The 20,258-nt window shown below is 39.0% G+C and overlaps 1 protein-coding gene across 1 annotated transcript in view; it reads right to left on the reverse strand.

The window, feature by feature from the left end:
• The window catches only part of il1rapl2 (interleukin 1 receptor accessory protein-like 2), a 346,643-nt gene that overhangs the window by 139,904 nt on the left and 186,481 nt on the right, over positions 1-20,258 (reverse strand). Inside the window, exons 2-3 of the mRNA XM_062425656.1 lie at positions 15,616-15,785; positions 13,345-13,448 (exon numbers count right to left, since the gene is read on the reverse strand). Coding sequence (XP_062281640.1) covers positions 13,345-13,448; positions 15,616-15,785 — 274 coding nt within the window. The remainder of the gene's footprint in view (positions 1-13,344; positions 13,449-15,615; positions 15,786-20,258) is intronic.

A 20,258-nucleotide genomic window follows, 5' to 3' on the forward strand; every position in this document is an offset into this window, starting at 1 on the left:
TATTCCCAACCATCCACCCAAACTCCTTTTCTAAGAGGATTTGCAGAGGTATTACAATGTCCCACTTCTTCTGCCTTTGCTCCTGAGCGAAGACAGTTATTATTCATACAACCATGACTACAAGTAACCTGTCGGGAAAATATATAAGCCCCTTCTTTGACCAATTACTTTCTATGGAGCCACATAAACTAAATTCAGATTGTAAAATGGCAGTGGAGTTTGAGATGTAATTTTCACCTACAAGGAACAACAACAACAGAATCAGTGGGGGCTTTCTATTCTGTATCTCTCTCCTCTGGTCTGTGACAGGTCTGCTAACGTAGGGGATGTCCAAATCCTTTAAATGTGTCTCGGGGGAGATGAAGAGAGAGGAAGTTCCTGGAGGAGCTTGGTGAAAGGAAACACAGGTGTATCCTATGCTGATTTTCTTTTTTTTGTTTTTACCTGGAGGCAACACGTCTTTGATTATGTCTTTATTGATTGGTCAGCTAATCTGAGGGGAAACTAGAAAAAACTGTGTGGAAACCACGGCTCTATTGCTATCCATATATATAATGTAAATGTTTAATCTTTGTAGTATCATGAATAAAGGTATGGAAACACTCTTTTGGTCATGAGCCAAAAGGTTTTTCTTCTCTTCTTTCTTTTTTTCTTATTCTTATGTTTCAAGTGATTCTTGGTTCATCAGCTTTACAATCATATGCAGTTACACAGTCTTGGTTATTATTATTACTCCTATAATATCATCCTGAGCCTTGAAGGATGTCAGACTTACCTGAGTTCTTTCAAAAACCAATTAGTCTATTTTTAATTTAAAACATTCATAGCTGTTTTCACCTCTCCCTTGTGTCCTCGCCCTATTTCCATAACAAATATTGTAATTATTTATGTGTTATTTCAATCAGTCATATTTTATGACAGTCCAACACTGCAATAAATTCACATTTATTATGGGAGCACTAGTTATTAGGCTTCAAAGTTAGGCTTGAAATGTTGCCCTCAAAAGGATGCTGGAGTGAACAAGGATGTCCCATTTGGTGAATTCAATTCCTCCATCCTCACATCTCTCTGTTTCTCATTTCCCCCCTGGGAGCAGCAAAGACACGAGGAAGAGAAATAAGTGAGAGAAGCATTAGCCAAATGTTAAGCACCCATTGTGTTGTTCCTTGTATTCACTGTGGTGCAATTCTGCTGTTTGAATGGATGTAATGGATGCAACGGAGAAAACTCCAGTGTACCTGTCTCCAAGAACAGCAGTGATGTGTTAAGTGTCTTTTATGGTTATTGATTTCTGCTTTAGGATGTAACTACCAATTATGCTTGTTTTATTTCACTCTCTTCAGAGTAATCAGGAAGCTGACTATAAAGCTTTGTTTTTAACATCACAAGGAATGTTAAAAATGCCTCGTCTTAGCAGGCAGCCAGTGATTGCTTCCCTGTGTGAATGGACACAAGTTGTAGTATTTGCAAGGTTTGTGTTTGAACAATAACCAATGTTAAGCACGGCAAACCTTGATCAGGAAGCTGGAAGTATGGCTGAGGAACAAAATTTAGACCCTGATTCCCCTGGTTAATATTCAGGTAGGCATGTTCCTAAATTCCTGAAAAGGTTCCTTGGCTCTTGTAAAAGTTCCTGTTAAGGCAATGTTGCAACAAGGCCATTGTAGGTATTTGTACACATAATCAATGCCATTGTTTTTTTCTGGTGAGTACCGCCACAGACCAAATCAATTAGACAGATAGCCAACAAACCAGCCAAATTGAAAAACCAATCAAAGACTAGCAAGTCCAGCAGCCAATCACGTAGTCAACCATCAAACATCCAGGAAACCAGCCACCCTTTTCTGCCTTTCTACCAACAAGCCAGCTGGACACTTTTCCAGCTACCCGACCCAAAACAAACCAACCAACCAGCCACCCACCCTGCCAAAAATGTCACTGAATGAACCGACCGCACACCCACCCAATCAACCTGCCAGCCAACCAATACACAAGCTCGCCTTACCAGAAACCGGCCAGCTTTTCAAGGCAGCTAGTCAGTCATTTTCCAACACAGAGAACATGTTGCATTTTCATCTAATGCAACGTGTTGAAGTGAAGTACGGGCAAAGCCAGAGGCATGAAATCTCTCATCTAACCATAACTCATTCAATATCTGACACTCATTATTTTTCTTCTCCTGGAGTCCTGCTTTGTCTTCTGTCATTTCTCATTCCGCGGGCTCTTCTGTTCGTTCTCTTTGTGCGTTTATCCCTCTACTTTTTGATTTTCTCTATGCCTGACACCCAGAGACGATCGAGTGTTGCACAATACAGGTTTGGTGCAAAGTCTGTCTCGCAGCATCACAGCCTCAAAAGTAAACTGAGACCTCTCACTGTGTGTATCAATTTCTGGCTAAGTGATATGTGTCTGTGTGTGTGTGTTTTTGTGTGTGCTGGTATCCTAATCATAGTGGGAGTATAGAGGGTCTTGGCCAGTCACAGCATGCCTTCTCCCCCTACTGAGGTCCTTATACCTGCAGAGAAAATGGATTTTTTCATTTTCTTTTCTCTTCTACTCATTCCTCTATTTTGTCCAACGCTGTCTCTACACTCCCCTCTGCCTCTCTGTACAATCCAACCTTCTCTATCGGGGCCCCCTCCCCCTGTTTTTCTCTGTCTATTCACCCTTTCTCCCCATCCCTCCAATTTAACTACTTTCTCCTTGACTATCTCTTTACCCTCCTCTCTTTCTCTCTCTTTCCCACCCACATGCTTTCATTTCTTTCTCCTACTCCCTTGTGCATGTTTCTCTTTCACTGCAGCTCAAGGCTCAGACAATGTTATTTTCCAGTTATTGTCTCATGAGAAGGAATGTCACTCCACCTTTAATGCTTGTTCACCTTTGGTTTTATAACAGTGTCTTCAGGTTGCCCTCTCTTTCGAGCTCATACAAACACTACAATAGACACTAGGGATCTGCAGTATTTGAAAATCAATAGGTTAAAGGCATACTTACCTGTTGGCATGTTTCACCGAGAAGGCATTATCTGTAGTGTATACTATTCAAACATTTTAAATTAGCTGCTCAAGCATGACATTAAAACATGTTAAAAACAAAATGTTGGTGTTTAATCTGTGACATGGTGAATTTGCTATGTTTGATGTGCTTGGTGGTCATATCACGTCTTTTTATATGCAGATGACCACATTCCATATAGCATGTGGTAGAAACTGTGGTGGTATAAACTCATTTTTACAGCCACAACCAGAGGTTAAAGTGGGCCGGAATGATCTAAAACGGCTTCTGGCACCTTCGATTAATAAATGAATACATTTGATTGCCAGTTTCATACATAATGGTAAAGGGACTGTACTTTTATAGCCCTTTTCTAGTCTTTTTGACCACTCAAAGCACTTTTACACTACAAATCACATTCACCCATTCACTCACACACACTGATGACAGAGGCTACCACGCAGGGTGCCTACTTGATCACTAGATGGAAACTAGCTCCCATACTAATCCATACTCAGGAGCCATTGGGGCTTAAGTATCTTGCCCAAGGACACATTGGCATGTGGACTGGAGGAGCTGGGAATCAAACCGCAGCTCTTCCGATTGGGGGCAACCGCTCTACCTCCTGAGCAACAGCCACTCCATAATATTGTCAAGACAGTTCATGGAGAAGGGTCTGGCTGTGGTCTGTAGACTGGGGATGCAACATGAGCCTGCAGTTAAACCATTGGGTGTAATCCCCCCTCTGACCACAATGTGAAACACAATTGGGAAAGTGGTGCTGTCCTTATTTCCACTTGTTGACTCCGTAGGAAGTAAACGAGAGTAAATGAGTTATGTTATGTATTTTGTGGTCAATGAAACTTATTCAGCTGTTTCTCTGCTATCAAACTGGATTAACAGTAAGAGACAATGTTGTTTTATCTATCAATTTTTGTCTCATATCTCCACCTAAGCGGTCATATTCATAATGTAAAATTACTGGTAATCTCCACATGTGGTAACATTGGTAATATCAACAGTGGGCAACAACAAATGAACATTCTCCTGTCTCCTGACTGACAGTAAACCATTATTAATGTTGTCAGACAGATAAACTGGTTCAGATAAACAAAGCCAGATAAGCAGGAGACACAGGTGTGCACTCAGTAACTCAGTAAATAAATGATGATGATAACTCAGTATTATTTGAAGTGTGAGTTACATAAATGACTTGTGTGGGAATTCTGCTCCTTGTTGTCTGAGCTGTCAGACACTGATCTGGACTCTTGCCAGACTGATACAGACGCAAGACAGAACAGTTTGTTTTTTCCTTTTGCAAGTTGAGATTTCAGTTGCACATTCTGATTTTAGTTCATCTTTTACATTTTCATTTAATTTTTCTCATGCTTTACACCCTACCTCCTCCTCCTCTCCATCTCTTGTGCTCTGATAACAGCTGCAGGTTCAGTAAATCCAGATTTCTATAGTTCTGCCTTTCTCTGTCTGAAATCAGTTCAGGTTCATTCAGCTGCTGAAGAATTATGAGGCAGCATATGGTGAAGCAGGACTGATAGATATGTTTGTGAATGTATTATGTATTTTATATATGTGATTATATTTTTCTTGGTAAAAGCAAAGTCACAGACAGCAGGATGAAGTAGGCGCAGCTGGAGCTACAGACACTGCAGATACCTGCTCAGCCTCCTCAACATCACCTCTAAACCTCAGCAGTGGCCTTCACTCAGGCCTCTAATCCTCCAGGTCTGATGGATACAGGATGAGGATAGCACAGTTGGTGAGTACATAGTTCCAGTTCAGCATAATGCTTTTTCCACTGCTAAACTGGTGAGCTATAGTAATCTCACTGGATTTTGCATATTTGCTTTACAGTCACCAGAAACTCAGCCTGATCTGAACTGAGAGGTTCTCTGTAATCACAGCGAATCCATACATCTATAAGTCCCTGACATAATCAGGAGATCTGGATCAATGGACCTAATGCTAATGTGTATATTTATGTTATTTTGTGTTAGCTGTTTTTAGTTAAATGTCTATTTTTGCTTGTCTTTGTTGTGTCTTGTCTGTATGCAGTGCTGGCTTTGAAAGAGGATTCTCTGAAATGAACAATATAACAAGGCCACTGTGGACACAACTACAAATCAACAAGGTCTCAGACACTGATGTTGATTTCTTTTGTTGGATTTCCTTTGGACCAGTGGGATCCAGAAAAAAAAAAAAAGTCAAGAAGTAGGTGCTTAAAAGAAGGTCAGCGGATCACAAAGCCTGCCCACACAGAAAAACACAAAGTCCACAAGAGCTCACAGTACAAAACAATTTTGGAGTTATTTTGAGGTGAGTCATTTTCCCCGCTGCACAGCTGCACAAGATCTTAGCGTTCCCTCACCTGCCAAATTCGACTTTAACCCCTGGCTACAACCGTAAACAAGCCTGAATGGTTGAACCAGTAGTTATCACATATTTTCCCATAGGATGGTTATATTTAAGAAATACGACAAGCTGTTTATGGAATTTGCTCTTTTATAATTTTTCCTCTTTTATGTAATTATGTGAGTTTGTGCATATCAGGCATGTATTGCAAATCCAGTGTGGGATTTTAAAATGGCCCAATTCGGTGCCCTCTGTTAAAGCATTGGACAGGACAGCAAAACATACATAAATGTGACACATTTGAGTTACATTTTCTACAAACAAAATCTAATGCCATTAGAATAATTTGTGTTTGATGCTACACTCAAATTAAAATTTCCAACACTCATTTTCAGTTGGCACAAAGCTTGGGTTGTGATATCTAGGGAGCAAGAAGAGCTATCCTAATTAAATAATTTTTATTTCTGTTCAGCAATTCCATCCTTTTTTGGGCATTTTTGTGTCCATTTTTTCCTGTCTCTTACATTCATGGGTGTAGCTTGCTAGCTAATTATGCATTATCCATTTTTAGTCCCCCCTGATTCTCCAATTGGTGCTAAGAGCTATGAATAGCTGTTTTAGTCCAGCATTTATTAAACTTCATTTTTATTTTACTTTTCTTTTGTCTTTTTAATCTATTTTAACCTAGTTTTTTTACTCTAACTTTTAATAAACCCTTTCCCTTATTATCTCTTGTTTTACTTATTTATTTAATTATCAACTTTCAATTTGTTCTTTGTTTTTGTTTCTTTTCTTTATTAGGTCACTTGTTCTGTCTTATTATCAGCTTGTCAGTCAACTAATTGTAAAACACTTTGAACTATACTAGCCTGTATGAAAGGTGCTATAAATAAAGTTTAATGGATTGATGGATTGAACAGCTATGAATACTGCAAGCATCTATTTGGAAACATGGGCAGTGACTCACAAGTCTGAAACCAGGCTAACATTTGTATCGCAAAACTAGCAATCTATTGACAGCATCAAATGAGATGATGTTTTTGGCCAGCAGTCAACAGCCGTTGAATCACAAGCTTGTATTCTTCTATATTCAGACTGATATCCCTGGTTAGAACAAAGTGAAGGCAGGATGTCTGAGTGCTTCAGGGGCTTGTCGATGACCTCTGAGAGGATAAGACATACAGTATCACTTGCTGGCAGCTCCAAGGCTCAAGGCAGACCCAGGGCATACTGCATGAATTAAAAAGCCTCAACTCTTTGTAGAGGTCACGCGGAGGATCAGTGCTGAACGTGAATGGCAATCATTTTGCCTCAGGCTAAAGGAGTATTTATGAATTCAACTTTGATTTTTCACCTTAAAAACAAGATGAGACAACAAACAGTTCCTGTGATATTTATTTTTTGACTAACATTGGATATGACTCCAGTGTGAACTCATCCAAAGATTATACCACTCAGTCCCAGCCGGCATTAACTAAACACATTGGCAAAGAGAGAAGAGATCCTTCTACACCATCTGTCAGTCAAAAGCCTCTTTTCACTACCGTACCCTCTTAATGCAACTGTGTCTCTGAGATCTTGCTAAGTCACACTCTTGGAGATGTGATGCTTATTACATTTACACGTTTTTTTGTAATGCACAAAAGAAGAACTCAGTAGTTTTCTTGACCAATAACAGCCACGATGGCTGAACACACAAAGCAAAGAGAGCCAAACTGCCCCAAGGAATCACAGTGCAGAGTAGAGATTTGTAAAGTGTAGTGTAAAACACCCACTACTCATAGATGGAGGTAAAAACAAAACCTGCAGAAATGGAACTTGTGTACACCTCTAAAAATCAAACTCAGGAGCAAAGCAAGTGGCTGCTGCAGTGGAGATCAAGGTAATAGAAGAAGACTAAAGCAAAAACAGAAGGTATAGAGGAGAGAAAATTTCAGAAAAGCTTGTCATTTTCCCCTTGAACCTCTCTGTTACGGCTTGTTAATTCAGTAGAGACGATATAGACATCTCGTCACACGCACATCTATCACCACTGACAAGCATAAGGCGTGGACAGATGAATGGATGGATGGTTTGATTGGTGGGAGCGGGATGGGCTATAGATGAATGGACAGATGGACAAAATAAGTAAGTAAGTAAGTAAAAGAACAACAGGGGATAGAGACCAATATAGAGACGCTGATGGAATGAAATAGATTTTCAACACAACAGCCTCCTCTGCCATCCTGATGCTGTAGTTACACTGTCCAGCATATCATATCTATTTTTTTTGTCTTTTTAGCCATGCTAGAAAGGCATATCTAAGGATGGTGATGTATATGGATGGAATTTATAGTGTAAAATGCCTTCATCCAAAGCCACTCCCACTCCCCTGCAAACCCCGAGTACAACGAGCTACCATGCAAGGTGTTGGGAGCTATATGGGGTTCAGTATCTTGCCCAAGGACTCCTCAATATGCAAACAAGAGGAGCTGAGGGTCTAACTGCCAACCTTGTGATCAGTTGAAGACCCATGCTACCTGAGCCACAGCTGCGCCATTCAGTGAGATTGCCATGACATTTTGTGCAGATATTCATGGTCCCCAATAGGCAAAGCCTCTTGACTTTGGGGATCCCCTGACTTTTCCTCTGGCAACACTTGCAACTCAACATTTTTGGCTTTTAGTGGAATATCTTTACAACCTGGATTGCCTTGACATTTCGTGCACAGATTCAGGAGTCCCCCCAGGGGATGAATAGTGAGAATTTTGGTCATCCATGAATGTTTAATCGAGCACCATGACCCACCTATACAGACCGGCATTTCTGTAATATTGTAGAATTGTTTTTTAATTGTTTAGAGTGTTCATTTTATATTTTTTTCATTTATTTATGCTTGACCATTGTTTTTTATTGTGTTTTTGGGTATGATATTCTGTTCATTTTATTTTGCTTAAATTGTGTATATTGTATTATGTAAAGCACCTTGTAACCTCCGTTTGGGAAGGTACTATAGAAATAAAGTTTCTTCTTCCTAACCCTTCTTTTTTGTCTTATTATTATTATTATTATTATTATTATTATTATTATTATTATTATTATTATTATTATCATTATTATTTTCATCATCATCATCATCATTGATGATTGATTTAAAAAATATATATATGTTGTTTTTGTTTTGTTTTTTCTTCTTTCACACATTCGAAATAAAATATCTAATCTAATCATCATCATCATAATCATCATCATCATCATCATCATCATCATCATCATCATCATCATCATCATCATCATCATCATCATCATCAGTGCAAACATTTAATCAGCCCAATACTTGGTTGGTTGGTTTCAACCAAATACCTAATGCTATTCCCATCAGCCTCAGTTTTACTTTGTGTTTATTTAGCAAATATTCACGTGCTAATATGCTAAACTAAAATGCTGAATATGGTAAACATTACCTGGTAATAAATGCCATGATAGTTTTGTCTTTGTGACCTTGTTAGCATGCTGATATGAGCTTCTAGCTCAAACAACTGCTGTGCCCATAAGTAAAGACTCACTCGTGTGGTTCTGGACTATCGGATTGTCTCTCTTGCAGTTCAATGGATGACTGGCATCAAGGCAAACCATTTATAGTCATCTGCAAAACGACTAAGCAGTACAGTTGTCGAGGTGAAACATCGCACCAATACCTGGAAGGTTGACGTCTTTGGACAGAAGATGTATTGTGAAACCTTGGCAGCGTATGGAGATGAATGAAGTTTAAAACTCAGCTTGCAAAGATGAATCATAACCTGCGGCTACAATTGAGATGAATTGAATGTTTTTATTGTCCCTGCATAAACTTGACTTTATCTTATGTCAGTCAGATGTGAGTGCAGGTGGAAAGCTCTGAATTAATTCTGAAAAAAGTGACTTTTATCTCAAGTGATGGGAGTAGGCGTACAACATAATATGCATAATATCAAGGGTGATAAATACATTTGAAGTACATTTTCCCTGCCGCTTGTATGTAGTAGTAACACAATCTAGCTAAAACCTATTAGTAATATAATATTATCCACTTGGTAGCTCCCCACCAGGACAGGAGGTACTGTGCCTGTGTGTGTATATGTGTGTGTGTGTGTATGTTAATAAGAGACCCTGAGACAATGACAGACACCAAGCCCTAATTAGGTTGTCATGCTGAGAGAGCGAGGGAGAGACAGAAAAAGTGAGAGAGAGAGAGAGAGAGAGAGAGAGAGAGAGAGAGAGAGAGAGAGAGAGAGAGAGAGAGAGAGAGAGAGAGAGAGAGAGAGAGAGAGAGAGAGAGAGAGAGAGAGAGAGAGAGAGAGAGAGGGAGTGAGAGCTTATTAAGGAGGATAGGTGTCAAACTCTGGCAGGAAAAGGAGGTGGGCGGAGAGCAGAGCAGGGGAGGACGAGGGGGAGGATGATGATGGGGAGAAAGGAAAGCGGGAGAAACAGGAGAGAGGGAAAGAGAGAGAGAGAGAGAGACTGGGAGGAAGACGGAAGAGGAGGCAGGATGCAGAGGAACAAAAACAGGAGGAGGAAGAGGTGTAGAAGATGGAGGCAGCTGCTGTTGTTGAGATGAAGGGAAGGTAGATTAGGTGCGGAGTAGGAGGGAGAAGGTGAAAAGGGGGTGGGGAGGGGAGCTGGAAAGGGAAAAGAAACGGGAGATGGTGAAGGAGGTGAAGGTATCAGGTGCGGAGGAGGAAGACAAACAGGATCAAGTGGAGAGGGGAGATGTTGATTTATGGCATGAAGCAACAGGAAGGCTGGCCTACTGGAGTGTAAGGCAGGAGGAGTGAAAACATCAAATACATTCATCCTCTTAGGTTAAAGAATAAGTCTGCTTTAATACAGCCTGAGGTCTTATTTTTGATAGTTTTGGCCATCATTCCCAGTAGGTATGATGATAATGTACTGGCAACATTGCAACAAGGAAGTTTGACAGGGTTTTAAACAGATTATCTAAACAACTTCATTTGGAGCTAAAACAAAAAGGATTTAAAAAGATTCTCACCTCTTAAACATGAAAATTGCACTCTTACAGAAACACAGACAGTACAGCAAGTCAAAGTTGTGATTGATGTATGTTTACCGTAGTTTAAAGGTGCAGTGTTTAGAATTTAATGAGCTGTAGCAGAAAGGACTAGGCAGAATATAATATTTATGAATATGTTGAAATTAGTCTATAATCACCTGAAAATAAGAATTGTGCTTTTGTTACCTTAGATTAAGCCCTTTATATCTTCATAGGGAGTGGGTCCTCTTCTACAGAGGCTGCCATGTTTCACTGCCATGTTTCTACAGTAGCCCAGAATGGACAAACAAAACAATGGCTCCAGAGAGGGCCTTTCACATTTCTTAGTAGTTTTACAGCCAACACACATTGTCCTGTAATGGTTGGAAGTGTAGGGGGAGGGATACTCAATTGCAAAATGCAACCTCAGTGCTTTTTTTTTGTTTGTTTGGTATTTGTTTGGTTTCTTCTTCTCTGCATAGCTTTTATTGATTGTGTTTTTATTTATCCTGTATGGTTTTATTGTTTTAAATTGACCCTGCTCCTGTAAAGCATCTCTTTACAGGAGTATTGTTAAAAGCGCTCTACAAATAAAATGTATTATTATTTTTATCATTAGATGCCACTAAATCCTAAACACTGCACCTTTAAGTAATAATTTTAACGTCTTTTTTTACTAACTATGACGGTTGTTGCCATCTCAGACTTCTTGTAAAAGATGTTTCCATGCTCACAGATCTCAGAAACAGTAATGTGTTATATAATAACATGGCCACAGAAGGTGTTTGACTCTCATTGGCAGCTGTGTGGATTTATACCTTGAGTAAGTTGACAACATAACCAGACACTTGAGATGAAGCACAGATGGGCCTCATCCATTGTAGAAGTGTAATTTACAACTTTTCAGGTAGCCTATTATCTCTTAAATATCAGATGGCTGTATTATACCTGAGTTTAGAGTCTTGATGTTGGACACATATTTTTTTTTAAGTACCGTAGCCGCAAATGGGGTTTAGTCAGTTGTCATGGAGATAGCTCTTTGGGCTACCAGAAGAATGAGGAAACTTCATCCAACGATTATGGTTGTGAGATGTGATTAAAATCTTTAAATTGGTATTTTCATGTTTTTCTTCTGTCAGTTGTAGTTGTAATTAACAGAAATTATCCTTTGAGCAAAGGAGATCAGCACCAGATGGGTAAGCATTATCTTCAACAGGAAGTGAAAGTGAAATACTGTCCTAATTTGACAAAATACTAGTCCTGCCCGTGCCAGTGGTAGAGGCTAAAAGTGGTTTCCACTACAGTTTAAGTTGAGCTTATTTACCCACGAATAGGCAAAAATGAAAGGACAATTTCAGTATTTTCCACTGAGGTTTTATTCTCATAATTTTGTCAAGTCTGATTAGAGCTTATGCCAACTTATTATTAAAAACTTTATTTGAAGAGATTTTGGAAAGCACACTATGGCAAAACAATGTATATCAGTGTAAGCAGCAAGCCTCCCAAAGCTGTTCAATTTGTAAAACAATCATTTTAAATGTTTGTCTTTAAGTCGAACTAAAAACACAGCAAATCCATTAATTAGTTTGAATAATACAGCAGACACATACACAATTATACACACACACACACACACACACACACACACACACACACACACACACACACACACACACACACACACACACACACACACACACACAATCCACTAGCAAGCTGTAAGCCTTGTTGTAGGCTACAAAGCCAACTGCTACACACAGGTTGGTACCCCACAACCATAATATCAAACAAAGAACACACACACACACACACACACACACACACACACACACACACACACACACACACACACACACACACACACACACACACACACACACACACACACACACACACGCGCATCCCTGAAGGACCACACAGGACTCAGGCCAAATTCTGCCGTGGTGCCAACAGCCATCTTGTAAATATTCAATTTATTAAACTGGCATCTTTCCACATAACTGGCACACACATACACACCTGCAACACCTAAACACAAGACAAATGTTTGATATTCTGAACACACCTTAGCAAACATAATGAAGTAATAGAATGGCTTTTTGAAAATAATCTCATGTGAGATGGACTGACTAAACTGTATGAAAGGAATTCAAGTAAACTGGATATATTCATGATGAATGTAGTCATTTTTATTTTGATAATAAAACAGTAATATTTTTGTTATGAAGTATTGATTACTGAGGGCAGGGGGGGCACGGAGCAGTTTTAAATAAAATCCTACATTCTTTTTATTTAGACAACAGAAATAGTGCTGTTTTTTCCCCCCATGCAATGCAAATGGGCCGTCTGGGTAAACACATAACACAAGTCAGACATCTGGTCCAAGGTTGTTACCATGTGAGGAAATCATCAATACAGAGGCAACTCTAAGAGCGCTGCTGCGGGTCAGACTCGGGTCAAGAATATTTCTTTTTGCATGCTGGTAAAATCTTTATGGTGTTTATTTACTCTTATGAATCAAATGTGTTGTGCCTGGAAGAGTAACTTCCAAATAAAATCTGTGTTTTGTTCAATGTACTTTGACCTAGCTTCCAGCCGGGAAGAGGAGCTGTCTGGTTTATTTGATTTTCGAGAAGCGGCATGAACAATTTGTCCAGCTCAAGCAGAAAGAATTCCAAAATTGTGCTTCCTTGTAAAACCACAGGTGGCACCCCAGACCCATCTTTGGTTATTTATTGTAATTTTAAGTTTGTGGTAAAAATTAACCCAGTACTACCCTGTGAATGTGTGTGAATGGTTATGTCCCTCCTGATGAGCAGGTTGGCACCCTGCGTGGTAGCCCCCGCCATCAGTGTATGAATGTGTGTGAATGGGTGAATGTGACATGTAGTGTAAAAGTGCTTTGAGTGGTCAAAGAGTGGTCAAGGCACACTCACATACAAACACACTCACATACAAACACAAATTACCTTAGTACACATGTGTAGAATCCATTGTCCTCCATTTCAGCAGATCTGAACCAGATGGAGTCGTCTTCTTTACTCAGCCTGTGGCCTGAGAAGATGATGGGCTCCTACAAAGAACATTAGTGAGCAAAATGTGAAATTAACAGTATGCAAACTATTGAAATTAAACTATTGACTACCATTTCGATTTTTAGATATGGGTTTTCTGTACAAAGACGGGAATTAATGGCCCTCCTCTCTGACACTGGCTTAGGTAATGGAATTATGATAGAGCAGAAAGGCTTTCAATTAAATGTAAAGGCACCAAAAATACATTAAAAAGGGGATTTAATGTATAGGACTCAGGTTTCAATGTACAGAAGATGCATATTATTGTCAGTTGTAAATGTAAAAGTCCCGTTTTATAATCAACACGTGTAAACCACATTGCTGGGAAAGGAGGGTGATGTTTCTTGTAATACACAGGACCACAGTGTGATTTATCAGTGCCTCTCCTTTCTGTGAATTGGCTATTACTCAGCCACACACACTTACACATACACACACAAGCAAAATCCCAAAGAAAGCAGTTAATAGCCAAGCTTAAACTTCAACCAGACCACTCTAGCTTCATTTTAAGTGACACTCTCGGACAACAAACCCAATCTGTGTTTGAAAAGTTGGTCAGAAAGGTGGCAGATGGACTTTTGATCAAAAGCAACCAATCAGATGGTACCCTGCCCAAGGGCTGTGATGGATGATGCCTACCTGGGAAAATCCTGTCATCTATGAAAATGCAGCTGCATACCTTTTAATGATCTAATGGCCTTTGTTCCTGGTTATATTGCTCCTAGACTGTGGGTTGACCTACCAGTGGAGATCAAACTAAGGTTAACTTATCGTACATTACCTGATAATGTTATATTTTATTTGTATATTTTGTTCTTAACTTGTTTATTTGCAAAGCACTTTGTAACCTAGTTCAGAAAAGAACATATATATCATCAAGTGATCATATATATATAATTTAGATTGTAATACGAACTCAACATACTCAAAGGCAAAGGCAATATTGCCTCCAGTCATTAGTGACAGCACTGGCCACACTGCTTCTGAGCAACACTACAATTGGTGAGGGTCGAGGAAATCCTATTGCATCTTTTATTTTAACCTTTGTATTGACCTTTCTCAAATGGATTCTGTAAATGGATTCTTCCCACCTGAAAAGTCACAAAGGGTGTTTTCAAATCTTAGTTCTTTAGTACTGTTGAATGGGAATCTGGTTCCTTTTGCTCCTGGTGTAACTCGTTTGGACAGGGCTGAACACAGCAATCACACTAAAGTCGGACCAAAACCACAGAACAGGTGTGCTGTGCATACTGGAGTGAGGATGAGTGAAATTGACTGCTAGCATCTAGACAGAGAATGACCCAATATCGGATTTGGACTAGGGCTACAAAGTAGGTTGGCCAGAGGATTTTCTTTAGGACCTTCCTCCTGTGTTTTCATTATTTCTCTGACAGTCAGAGACTCTTGCTCAGACAGATCTGACCAATGAGCGGAGTGAATGTTCTCATGTGGCTTGTGGTGATGCATTTTGGTTTGCTTGAACTTTTCTGTGTTAAAAACATCTGAATCAAGGGGATAAAGACACCAAGTATACCAACTCATCCACTGATTCATACCAGCACAAAGGATCTAAGAAAATGAACTATCATCCACTGAGATCATAAAGTCAACATTAATCCTGAAAAAAACTGTTTTGCTTTGAGTAAACAGTCCTGGACTAGAATAGCTACTGATGCTGCGTTCCATTTACCTCGGAAGTTGGAAGTCGGAGCTGGGAATGACGTCACACCCAAGTTTGTAAGGTTCAAATTTTGAAGGAAAACCAGATCTAGCCAGGTTAGCCATTGGTAGCAATACCAGTTGACATCAATGCATTTCACTGTATTTTGCACATACAAACACTGTAGGAACATGTCCACAGATAGAAGTTGGGTAGTTTTGTGTGTACAAATGATTTAATGAGACACAAATAAGACAAAACTGCCAATAAACAGGATATTACTACAGCTTTCACACTGTTGATGCACAGGACAGCTATCTTGGATTTTGAGGATGGAGCTAGTGAGGTTCTTCAGACTTTCAGAGTCAGAAATCTGACTTCAGGGGGCGTTCCAATTGAAATTTCCAATTGGGAATTCAGAAAATTCCAACTTCTGAGTACAACAGGAACGCACCATTACACCCACACTTCCCTTCTTCATCAACTCTGATTCCGAGTCAGCTTACCTCTGCATCTCCTTTGTTCTTGTACCAGATGAGGCGCAGCTTGGCGTTGGTAGCCATGGTGTAGTTGGTTCTGATGTAGCTGTAGAACAAGGCACATTTCACCCGTACCGGTTCACCGGCCAGAACATGGTACTCTTTAAGATCCACCGACCAGTCGATGCATCCATCCACTGTGAGGAAGAAAGGGAAAGAGAGAAAAAATAAATATTGAGACTGGAGTGATGCATAGGTCATTATACAGCAGACAGGCTCCAAATACAACTCTGTTTCCATCATTTTTTTCTCCCCCTTGTAGAGGAAGGCAGAGCACAGGGTTGGAAACTGAAATAGGTTAGGAAACTTGACATGGACAGCCTAAAAAAAACACTTACATAACACTTTATATAACATATGAAACTTGAAACTTTTCTTTATAATTGAAAAAAACTTGCTTGATAGAGAGAAATGGTGTGTGTGTGTGTGTGTGTGTCATTCTTTCAACCCCACTTTTGTCTTCTGTCTTTTATTTATGTATTAGTTTCTCTTGCTTGAAACGGAGAAGAAAGATAGCAATAACTGTAGAAAAAAGCAGGAGAGATGTGACAGTACAGATTCAAAGAAGGAAAAGAAGAGGAGGAGGTCAAGATCAAATGAAAAGAGAGAAATGAAGAGAGAGGAAGTGTGCTGCGGCGATGTTGGGGTGAAGCCAGGTCAACCGGAACGAACAGAAAACAAGTTGTAGAAGGAAGACAAGTGCAGAGCTGGTGAGATGTAGAGGTCAGGAAAATGACAAGGAGCTTTCCCAAATGGACTTCCCTCCCTTCTTTCCACTTCCTCCCTCTTCTCATTTTCTCACTCTGCGCTCTCCTTTTTTTTGTTTGTCTCAGTTTCCTTTTTCCTCTGACTTCTTTTTTTATTTCCAGGCAGTCTGCGACTCAGATAGATGTTCTCTGTTTTTACTACCGCCCTCAGGCATTTGCCACAAGGCCTTCTCTCTGAATTACAGCCTCTACCCTGCAGCAATAAAGCTTTGGATCTGTCATCTGTCACCCAAAAATGCCTCCTCAGCCTCACATCCGTATTGTTTTCCTCTTATTTGTTTGTGTAGTCATACACTGTGTGTATACACTAGGGATGTAAAGCCACTATCTGTATTTGTGTTTATTTATATCACAAATATACCATATTTATACCAAAATCAGGCAAGGCCTAGACAGGAAGGTGTTTTTCATTTTCTGGGTTATGTTTATTACACTCATACATACTGAATATGTATATGTATACTGTAGCTGCAGACTTTATATGCTAACCCTTTATTTTACAGGTCCTATTATTGTATTATTTTCTGAGTCATTTGCAGGTATTTAATGGATCATTTTCAGAGAGAGTGGTGCAACTTGGTACAAATTATAAGAAAACATTTAAATGTGATGCTATTATGTTTATAATTTATAATTATTTTATAATTATTATATTATTAGTGCTGAGTTAGTTTAGTTTAATAAGGACCTCATCTCATTATACATGGGTTCATACATAGTTTTTAATTTGCAAAAAACAAGTGCATTTTCCATATACTACCTAATAACATAACATTTTCAAAGAAATGTGCTACTGAAATGTGCAGCTACTTTTAGGAAGTTATGCAAAATTTTCCTGAGATTTTTGGTTAAAAAAGTAAGGTATTCATTTGTTGATAGACGCTGACTCATTATAGCATTTGAATGAACAACTTCATTTTCTGATATATTGTACTTTCTGTCTGTTAAAATAACTGTTAAGAGTCTAATTTATCAAGAATATTTGCAAATTAAAAACTATATAAGTATCCAAACATATATACCGTTAAATACCTGCATATTCCTTTAATTTCCACAATATTGTTATAAAACCGAGGGACATGTAAAATAAAATGTTCCAAATATACAAAATAATATTTAACCTTGTACCTAAACTGATACATTTATAAAACACAATTTGTTTTTTAATCATGCCTTAAAAAAGAAAAAAAAATAGTCCAAATGAGTTTAAAAAACAGCTAAATACTGTGGATATTACTGCAAACATTTTTATATCTGTTTAGAGCACATTATCTGTTTATATCTGAATAATGTTTTTATTTACATATAGTATGCACCCCAATGTGGCTATGACTCTGTTGAGTTCTCATTAGGTTACTGCTGAAGTGTGCATTCACAGGCAGAAGTCAGACATTTGACGCAGGATGTAGATTGTTACTGTGGCTACTGCTGTAAGTCAATGTAAACATGTTTTAGCGCTCTGTAAAATGTGTCAGGTGTAATTTGGGTTCAGTTAAGTCACCAGCAAAGATTTAAAGACTTCATTTGCTGCGCAAATTTACAGCCGCGCACTTAATTGGTTACATTTATAGATTTAGCAATATGCATTAAGTCATACAGAGGCAGGAGAGATTTAGCATCCCTGCGCACACACACACACACACACACACACACCACACACACACACACCACGCACACACACACAAGCAAATTTATAGTACACACAATCACTCTTTCACCCTCACAAATGATTTAGGTCTCATTCATGTGTCTCTCTCTGGCTCTCTCTCACACACACAGTATTTAACAGCAGTTAATCACCGAAAAGGTTGCCAGATAGTCAGAAGACAACACACATGTGTTAAACGTACACACACAACAAAAATTGTTGTGTGTGTACGTTTAACACATGTGAATGCACACACACACACACACACACACACACACACACACACACACACACACACACACACACACACACACACACACACACACACACACACACACACACACACACACACACACACACACACACACACACACGTACACACATTCACAGACACACACACACACAAACACCCAGGGCATCACATTAATATAAAATCACATTAGTTTGGTCTACTTGACTAATGCCTTTTGTTTTAGACAGTGTTTAACACAGGTCAGACACACACTCATACACACTTTGCACATTAACAAACACACTCAAACACATTGGAGCGACTGGGCCATATTTGGCTGCAGGTCATAACTAAAGCAAACTGCAATAATTCATTCATCGCTGCTTCTACACGTACTCGCGGATGTGTGTTAATCTGTGTGTGTGTGTGTGTGTGTGTGTGTGTTAGTGTATGTATGTGTGTGTATGTGCATGAGTTGGTGTGTGTATATAAGCGTACAGAGGAGTTCAGCTGCGTGTGTCTGTAGACATATTAAATGTGTGGGCGAGGTGTTAGCATGGGCAGATATATCATCCCCGTCAGCTCTATCTGCATATGCATATGTATGCTCCCAAACGGCGGAATGAAAATAACCCTGGATAAATGGCAAAGTTTCAGTTTGGGAAAGTGCACAGAGTTTTTGGGCAAACACACACACACACAGTCACAGACCCATATAGTGGGTTATACTTCTTTTCTTTTCTTTGCTATTTACCTTTGACCTAGAAAGGTGCTCCAAAAAACAAATGACCTGAAGTGAAACTGTATTGAAATAAGCAAAGAACTGAGAATGAAATGATCTTCTTTCCTTCTCCGTTCATGTGATTGTGATTTTTGAAGGTGCAACCATATGAATGTGAAAGAAGCTTTGAGGTGAATTATTAAAAAAGTTGATTCACTAAAAACAAAGGCATTATTGAGTTCTGAGCCTTAATTAAAATCATTTTTTCTGAAGAAAAGCAAACCCTTGGATCACATGACAGTTCTTTAATGTGCTTATTCTTCCTTGTTTTCAGCATGTTGATACTGTACTGGATAAAAAATAAACATTAAATATTAACACTGGATTAAAAAGGTTGTTTAAAAAAAAAAAGAAAACTGTAAGGGAGCTGCTGCAGCACTGCAGTGAAGGTCAGTTGCTTACTGGGATGTTCATTGACTCAAACATGCACCAACAATATCTGCTTCTCCGGATTTCAACTGAAAATGGGAACAAACTGAACAAAAACAATCTGAGCTGTTTTCCTCAGTGTGATCACTGTCTGATCTTTATGGGCATTCCCTATTGTGATGGTGACTTTTTAAAAATCACCCAAATCTTGTGACACGTTGTCTTTAAAGTTGCCATCTTCTTGGCGTGCTGTGGAGCAGTAAAGTGAGGTGCTGTTTAAGTGGCACTTTTGTGCCAGTTTTCTCTGTTATCACTTCTTGTAGATGTAGAAGCATAAGTGGCACCAGAATTTAATATGACAAAAAAGGCTGAAAATACAAAAACTCCAATGAATATATACGTACATTTACTGTGCGAAACTGTGTTTCCAACTCAAAAAGCAGCTCTCAATTTGAACAAATTTATTAACTGGTGGTCGCTGTCCATGGTGCTGAATACTGAATGTTTTGCTACAGTGAATGAAAACTGCAGGCTTGATTTTATTTTAACTAATGAAAAAAAAGATGAAATATGATGTTGATATGAAACTTGTTGTAAATACAATCAACTTGTCTTCCACTTTGTGATTAGCACAGACTTATTAATAAGACAAAGTCAATAATGGGGAAGCCGCTGGTTCCTAAATTCATGTTTCAGAGTTTTCTTTTAATCATATCCTCAATGTTCTCTGAACACAAACAAATACGTTTTGTCACAGCCCCAGCTGTGACCTCCTGAGTTTCCTTGTTTGTCTGTCTTGTCTCCTCCCCTTGT

This window comes from Scomber scombrus, chromosome 9 (genome assembly GCF_963691925.1).
Source record: "Scomber scombrus chromosome 9, fScoSco1.1, whole genome shotgun sequence".
Lineage (NCBI taxonomy): Eukaryota > Metazoa > Chordata > Actinopteri > Scombriformes > Scombridae > Scomber > Scomber scombrus.